General features: G+C 46.6%; 1 protein-coding gene across 1 annotated transcript; it reads left to right on the top strand.

Moving 5' to 3' along the window:
- Nucleotides 1–1,388: 1,388 nt before the first annotated feature.
- On the top strand, nt 1,389–8,702 carry LOC122794963 (hornerin-like). The gene has a single exon (XM_044063557.1). The coding sequence runs from the start codon at nt 1,389–1,391 to the stop codon at nt 8,700–8,702; it is 7,314 nt and encodes a 2,437-aa protein (XP_043919492.1).
- The last annotated feature ends 1 nt before the right edge of the window (nt 8,703 follows it).

Raw genomic sequence — 8,703 nt, 5'->3', positions numbered from 1 at the left:
CTGTGTCCCCCCCAGTAATTTTATATAGCAACTCTGAGATCGCACTACAGTGAGGAAAGGCCACATTTTCCAATCTTCTCTGTACCATGATCTCACTATGAATAGTTCGCTGAACAGTGCCGTTCGCTGACCTGTCTTTTCGATAATATAACATAGACCCCCATTGACAAGGTTCAATAACTTATTCATGTAAAGATTCAACAACACATACATCTAAAGCCCACGACTGAGCTCTTTCCACTTAGAAATGGCTAGAAAATTCCACTGACACCTGAGCTTTCCCGCCTGGGTTGCATACTGTGCCATATTACTGTTATGTCTGCTCCAGTATATATTTTGAACCTTACTGGGATGCCATGAACTGGATAACTAACATGCAGTTCATTATCTGACTTTGGCTACACTTACTTATGGTGTAAAAAAAGTTTTATTTGCACTTCCTCCCCTTTTTAGCCTCACTTGCTACCACAAAATATCCCATTTTGTTAAACTTCTGACACCTTATTCTTCATGTCAATTCAAACACTGTCTGACTCAGTATAAACACAGCTGCATTTAGTGAACTTTCCCTGCTTGCATTCATTATTTTTAATTTCGCTTCAGTAATTACAGTGGCCTTTCTCTTGATTTCTACTTAGCTTATTATTTGTTTTTGCTTAATTTCATTCACATTTCTCACCACTCTTGTAACTGCAATGTGCTCAGACTGATGAAGAAAGTTAAATGTGAGTCAAGCTGTAACTTTTCCATATCTTAGTGATTTGCATGACTATGACAATCCTGCATTTTATTTGTATCCCAAATTCGCAGTGTTCTGCCAGTTGAGACAAATGTCTTACAAATGCTTTTATCAACATGATGTCTTTCTGAAAACATTCACCAAAGCATAGTCTTTCATGTACTACTTTTCAGTGCAATTTCCTCTTATTAAAACCAGTAATGACACAGCAGTCAGTAATATAATTAGAAGGAAATGGGATATATTGCTGACCTCTGAGTCCATTAGCACGATTTCATGCACTTCCTCAAGTTTTACATTTATGAATATGATAAATCGTAAGCAGGAACTATACAACACACAACTGAACATTTAAAATAAACAGATCAGTGCAGGGGCATAACATTTCCTGTGTATAAAGTGGGCTGCTTGTAATGTTATTTGTGTTAACAACATTTTCATTCTTCTATCAATAAAAAAAGAAAGTTTCAGATTAACGTTTGTTTGACTGTGCAATATAGAATGCAATACATTTAGCAAGATATGTCCAGTCTCCTGTTTCCTATGTTGGAAAAATTAATTAAAAGTTAAAAAAAAACAGTTCCTGTTATTTTTTCACAATCATTTGTCTTCGCATGAAGACTACATGCTGACAGCTCATTGAATATGCATGCTGCTCATTACACATTTTCAAACACAGGTTTCTAGTCAGCAGCAGTGTTTACCATTAAATGGTGCTGGGAAGCATGGGCAGCAGTGTTTACCATTAAATGGTGCTGGGAAGCATGGGCAGCAGTGTTTACCATTAAATGGTGCTGGGAAGCATGGGCAGCAGTGTTTACCATTAAATGGTGCTGGGAAGCATGGGCAGCAGTGTTTACCATTAAATGGTGCTGGGAAGCATGGGCAGCAGTGTTTACCATTAAATGGTGCTGGGAAGCATGGGCAGCAGTGTTTACCATTAAATGGTGCTGGGAAGCATGGGCAGCAGTGTTTACCATTAAATGGTGCTGGGAAGCATGGGCAGCAGTGTTTACCATTAAATGGTGCTGGGAAGCATGGGCAGCAGTGTTTACCATTAAATGGTGCTGGGAAGCATGGGCAGCAGTGTTTACCATTAAATGGTGCTGGGAAGCATGGGCAGCAGTGTTTACCATTAAATGGTGCTGGGAAGCATGGGCAGCAGTGTTTACCATTAAATGGTGCTGGGAAGCATGGGCAGCAGTGTTTACCATTAAATGGTGCTGGGAAGCATGGGCAGCAGTGTTTACCATTAAATGGTGCTGGGAAGCATGGGCAGCAGTGTTTACCATTAAATGGTGCTGGGAAGCATGGGCAGCAGTGTTTACCATTAAATGGTGCTGGGAAGCATGGGCAGCAGTGTTTACCATTAAATGGTGCTGGGAAGCATGGGCAGCAGTGTTTACCATTAAATGGTGCTGGGAAGCATGGGCAGCAGTGTTTACCATTAAATGGTGCTGGGAAGCATGGGCAGCAGTGTTTACCATTAAATGGTGCTGGGAAGCATGGGCAGCAGTGTTTACCATTAAATGGTGCTGGGAAGCATGGGCAGCAGTGTTTACCATTAAATGGTGCTGGGAAGCATGGGCAGCAGTGTTTACCATTAAATGGTGCTGGGAAGCATGGGCAGCAGTGTTTACCATTAAATGGTGCTGGGAAGCATGGGCAGCAGTGTTTACCATTAAATGGTGCTGGGAAGCATGGGCAGCAGTGTTTACCATTAAATGGTGCTGGGAAGCATGGGCAGCAGTGTTTACCATTAAATGGTGCTGGGAAGCATGGGCAGCAGTGTTTACCATTAAATGGTGCTGGGAAGCATGGGCAGCAGTGTTTACCATTAAATGGTGCTGGGAAGCATGGGCAGCAGTGTTTACCATTAAATGGTGCTGGGAAGCATGGGCAGCAGTGTTTACCATTAAATGGTGCTGGGAAGCATGGGCAGCAGTGTTTACCATTAAATGGTGCTGGGAAGCATGGGCAGCAGTGTTTACCATTAAATGGTGCTGGGAAGCATGGGCAGCAGTGTTTACCATTAAATGGTGCTGGGAAGCATGGGCAGCAGTGTTTACCATTAAATGGTGCTGGGAAGCATGGGCAGCAGTGTTTACCATTAAATGGTGCTGGGAAGCATGGGCAGCAGTGTTTACCATTAAATGGTGCTGGGAAGCATGGGCAGCAGTGTTTACCATTAAATGGTGCTGGGAAGCATGGGCAGCAGTGTTTACCATTAAATGGTGCTGGGAAGCATGGGCAGCAGTGTTTACCATTAAATGGTGCTGGGAAGCATGGGCAGCAGTGTTTACCATTAAATGGTGCTGGGAAGCATGGGCAGCAGTGTTTACCATTAAATGGTGCTGGGAAGCATGGGCAGCAGTGTTTACCATTAAATGGTGCTGGGAAGCATGGGCAGCAGTGTTTACCATTAAATGGTGCTGGGAAGCATGGGCAGCAGTGTTTACCATTAAATGGTGCTGGGAAGCATGGGCAGCAGTGTTTACCATTAAATGGTGCTGGGAAGCATGGGCAGCAGTGTTTACCATTAAATGGTGCTGGGAAGCATGGGCAGCAGTGTTTACCATTAAATGGTGCTGGGAAGCATGGGCAGCAGTGTTTACCATTAAATGGTGCTGGGAAGCATGGGCAGCAGTGTTTACCATTAAATGGTGCTGGGAAGCATGGGCAGCAGTGTTTACCATTAAATGGTGCTGGGAAGCATGGGCAGCAGTGTTTACCATTAAATGGTGCTGGGAAGCATGGGCAGCAGTGTTTACCATTAAATGGTGCTGGGAAGCATGGGCAGCAGTGTTTACCATTAAATGGTGCTGGGAAGCATGGGCAGCAGTGTTTACCATTAAATGGTGCTGGGAAGCATGGGCAGCAGTGTTTACCATTAAATGGTGCTGGGAAGCATGGGCAGCAGTGTTTACCATTAAATGGTGCTGGGAAGCATGGGCAGCAGTGTTTACCATTAAATGGTGCTGGGAAGCATGGGCAGCAGTGTTTACCATTAAATGGTGCTGGGAAGCATGGGCAGCAGTGTTTACCATTAAATGGTGCTGGGAAGCATGGGCAGCAGTGTTTACCATTAAATGGTGCTGGGAAGCATGGGCAGCAGTGTTTACCATTAAATGGTGCTGGGAAGCATGGGCAGCAGTGTTTACCATTAAATGGTGCTGGGAAGCATGGGCAGCAGTGTTTACCATTAAATGGTGCTGGGAAGCATGGGCAGCAGTGTTTACCATTAAATGGTGCTGGGAAGCATGGGCAGCAGTGTTTACCATTAAATGGTGCTGGGAAGCATGGGCAGCAGTGTTTACCATTAAATGGTGCTGGGAAGCATGGGCAGCAGTGTTTACCATTAAATGGTGCTGGGAAGCATGGGCAGCAGTGTTTACCATTAAATGGTGCTGGGAAGCATGGGCAGCAGTGTTTACCATTAAATGGTGCTGGGAAGCATGGGCAGCAGTGTTTACCATTAAATGGTGCTGGGAAGCATGGGCAGCAGTGTTTACCATTAAATGGTGCTGGGAAGCATGGGCAGCAGTGTTTACCATTAAATGGTGCTGGGAAGCATGGGCAGCAGTGTTTACCATTAAATGGTGCTGGGAAGCATGGGCAGCAGTGTTTACCATTAAATGGTGCTGGGAAGCATGGGCAGCAGTGTTTACCATTAAATGGTGCTGGGAAGCATGGGCAGCAGTGTTTACCATTAAATGGTGCTGGGAAGCATGGGCAGCAGTGTTTACCATTAAATGGTGCTGGGAAGCATGGGCAGCAGTGTTTACCATTAAATGGTGCTGGGAAGCATGGGCAGCAGTGTTTACCATTAAATGGTGCTGGGAAGCATGGGCAGCAGTGTTTACCATTAAATGGTGCTGGGAAGCATGGGCAGCAGTGTTTACCATTAAATGGTGCTGGGAAGCATGGGCAGCAGTGTTTACCATTAAATGGTGCTGGGAAGCATGGGCAGCAGTGTTTACCATTAAATGGTGCTGGGAAGCATGGGCAGCAGTGTTTACCATTAAATGGTGCTGGGAAGCATGGGCAGCAGTGTTTACCATTAAATGGTGCTGGGAAGCATGGGCAGCAGTGTTTACCATTAAATGGTGCTGGGAAGCATGGGCAGCAGTGTTTACCATTAAATGGTGCTGGGAAGCATGGGCAGCAGTGTTTACCATTAAATGGTGCTGGGAAGCATGGGCAGCAGTGTTTACCATTAAATGGTGCTGGGAAGCATGGGCAGCAGTGTTTACCATTAAATGGTGCTGGGAAGCATGGGCAGCAGTGTTTACCATTAAATGGTGCTGGGAAGCATGGGCAGCAGTGTTTACCATTAAATGGTGCTGGGAAGCATGGGCAGCAGTGTTTACCATTAAATGGTGCTGGGAAGCATGGGCAGCAGTGTTTACCATTAAATGGTGCTGGGAAGCATGGGCAGCAGTGTTTACCATTAAATGGTGCTGGGAAGCATGGGCAGCAGTGTTTACCATTAAATGGTGCTGGGAAGCATGGGCAGCAGTGTTTACCATTAAATGGTGCTGGGAAGCATGGGCAGCAGTGTTTACCATTAAATGGTGCTGGGAAGCATGGGCAGCAGTGTTTACCATTAAATGGTGCTGGGAAGCATGGGCAGCAGTGTTTACCATTAAATGGTGCTGGGAAGCATGGGCAGCAGTGTTTACCATTAAATGGTGCTGGGAAGCATGGGCAGCAGTGTTTACCATTAAATGGTGCTGGGAAGCATGGGCAGCAGTGTTTACCATTAAATGGTGCTGGGAAGCATGGGCAGCAGTGTTTACCATTAAATGGTGCTGGGAAGCATGGGCAGCAGTGTTTACCATTAAATGGTGCTGGGAAGCATGGGCAGCAGTGTTTACCATTAAATGGTGCTGGGAAGCATGGGCAGCAGTGTTTACCATTAAATGGTGCTGGGAAGCATGGGCAGCAGTGTTTACCATTAAATGGTGCTGGGAAGCATGGGCAGCAGTGTTTACCATTAAATGGTGCTGGGAAGCATGGGCAGCAGTGTTTACCATTAAATGGTGCTGGGAAGCATGGGCAGCAGTGTTTACCATTAAATGGTGCTGGGAAGCATGGGCAGCAGTGTTTACCATTAAATGGTGCTGGGAAGCATGGGCAGCAGTGTTTACCATTAAATGGTGCTGGGAAGCATGGGCAGCAGTGTTTACCATTAAATGGTGCTGGGAAGCATGGGCAGCAGTGTTTACCATTAAATGGTGCTGGGAAGCATGGGCAGCAGTGTTTACCATTAAATGGTGCTGGGAAGCATGGGCAGCAGTGTTTACCATTAAATGGTGCTGGGAAGCATGGGCAGCAGTGTTTACCATTAAATGGTGCTGGGAAGCATGGGCAGCAGTGTTTACCATTAAATGGTGCTGGGAAGCATGGGCAGCAGTGTTTACCATTAAATGGTGCTGGGAAGCATGGGCAGCAGTGTTTACCATTAAATGGTGCTGGGAAGCATGGGCAGCAGTGTTTACCATTAAATGGTGCTGGGAAGCATGGGCAGCAGTGTTTACCATTAAATGGTGCTGGGAAGCATGGGCAGCAGTGTTTACCATTAAATGGTGCTGGGAAGCATGGGCAGCAGTGTTTACCATTAAATGGTGCTGGGAAGCATGGGCAGCAGTGTTTACCATTAAATGGTGCTGGGAAGCATGGGCAGCAGTGTTTACCATTAAATGGTGCTGGGAAGCATGGGCAGCAGTGTTTACCATTAAATGGTGCTGGGAAGCATGGGCAGCAGTGTTTACCATTAAATGGTGCTGGGAAGCATGGGCAGCAGTGTTTACCATTAAATGGTGCTGGGAAGCATGGGCAGCAGTGTTTACCATTAAATGGTGCTGGGAAGCATGGGCAGCAGTGTTTACCATTAAATGGTGCTGGGAAGCATGGGCAGCAGTGTTTACCATTAAATGGTGCTGGGAAGCATGGGCAGCAGTGTTTACCATTAAATGGTGCTGGGAAGCATGGGCAGCAGTGTTTACCATTAAATGGTGCTGGGAAGCATGGGCAGCAGTGTTTACCATTAAATGGTGCTGGGAAGCATGGGCAGCAGTGTTTACCATTAAATGGTGCTGGGAAGCATGGGCAGCAGTGTTTACCATTAAATGGTGCTGGGAAGCATGGGCAGCAGTGTTTACCATTAAATGGTGCTGGGAAGCATGGGCAGCAGTGTTTACCATTAAATGGTGCTGGGAAGCATGGGCAGCAGTGTTTACCATTAAATGGTGCTGGGAAGCATGGGCAGCAGTGTTTACCATTAAATGGTGCTGGGAAGCATGGGCAGCAGTGTTTACCATTAAATGGTGCTGGGAAGCATGGGCAGCAGTGTTTACCATTAAATGGTGCTGGGAAGCATGGGCAGCAGTGTTTACCATTAAATGGTGCTGGGAAGCATGGGCAGCAGTGTTTACCATTAAATGGTGCTGGGAAGCATGGGCAGCAGTGTTTACCATTAAATGGTGCTGGGAAGCATGGGCAGCAGTGTTTACCATTAAATGGTGCTGGGAAGCATGGGCAGCAGTGTTTACCATTAAATGGTGCTGGGAAGCATGGGCAGCAGTGTTTACCATTAAATGGTGCTGGGAAGCATGGGCAGCAGTGTTTACCATTAAATGGTGCTGGGAAGCATGGGCAGCAGTGTTTACCATTAAATGGTGCTGGGAAGCATGGGCAGCAGTGTTTACCATTAAATGGTGCTGGGAAGCATGGGCAGCAGTGTTTACCATTAAATGGTGCTGGGAAGCATGGGCAGCAGTGTTTACCATTAAATGGTGCTGGGAAGCATGGGCAGCAGTGTTTACCATTAAATGGTGCTGGGAAGCATGGGCAGCAGTGTTTACCATTAAATGGTGCTGGGAAGCATGGGCAGCAGTGTTTACCATTAAATGGTGCTGGGAAGCATGGGCAGCAGTGTTTACCATTAAATGGTGCTGGGAAGCATGGGCAGCAGTGTTTACCATTAAATGGTGCTGGGAAGCATGGGCAGCAGTGTTTACCATTAAATGGTGCTGGGAAGCATGGGCAGCAGTGTTTACCATTAAATGGTGCTGGGAAGCATGGGCAGCAGTGTTTACCATTAAATGGTGCTGGGAAGCATGGGCAGCAGTGTTTACCATTAAATGGTGCTGGGAAGCATGGGCAGCAGTGTTTACCATTAAATGGTGCTGGGAAGCATGGGCAGCAGTGTTTACCATTAAATGGTGCTGGGAAGCATGGGCAGCAGTGTTTACCATTAAATGGTGCTGGGAAGCATGGGCAGCAGTGTTTACCATTAAATGGTGCTGGGAAGCATGGGCAGCAGTGTTTACCATTAAATGGTGCTGGGAAGCATGGGCAGCAGTGTTTACCATTAAATGGTGCTGGGAAGCATGGGCAGCAGTGTTTACCATTAAATGGTGCTGGGAAGCATGGGCAGCAGTGTTTACCATTAAATGGTGCTGGGAAGCATGGGCAGCAGTGTTTACCATTAAATGGTGCTGGGAAGCATGGGCAGCAGTGTTTACCATTAAATGGTGCTGGGAAGCATGGGCAGCAGTGTTTACCATTAAATGGTGCTGGGAAGCATGGGCAGCAGTGTTTACCATTAAATGGTGCTGGGAAGCATGGGCAGCAGTGTTTACCATTAAATGGTGCTGGGAAGCATGGGCAGCAGTGTTTACCATTAAATGGTGCTGGGAAGCATGGGCAGCAGTGTTTACCATTAAATGGTGCTGGGAAGCATGGGCAGCAGTGTTTACCATTAAATGGTGCTGGGAAGCATGGGCAGCAGTGTTTACCATTAAATGGTGCTGGGAAGCATGGGCAGCAGTGTTTACCATTAAATGGTGCTGGGAAGCATGGGCAGCAGTGTTTACCATTAAATGGTGCTGGGAAGCATGGGCAGCAGTGTTTACCATTAAATGGTGCTGGGAAGCATGGGCAGCAGTGTTTACCATAAA

The sequence above is a fragment of the Protopterus annectens genome, chromosome 2.part1 (genome assembly GCF_019279795.1).
Source record: "Protopterus annectens isolate FY-2018-M chromosome 2.part1, PAN1.0, whole genome shotgun sequence".
NCBI lineage: Eukaryota > Metazoa > Chordata > Ceratodontiformes > Protopteridae > Protopterus > Protopterus annectens.
This window is presented reverse-complemented; position numbering and strand designations above follow the sequence as displayed.

What these genes read in the sequence shown, in the direction of transcription:
- LOC122794963 (XM_044063557.1), top strand. Translation starts at nt 1,389, where the DNA reads ATGCTGCTCATTACACATTTTCAAACACAGGTTTCTAGTCAGCAGCAG.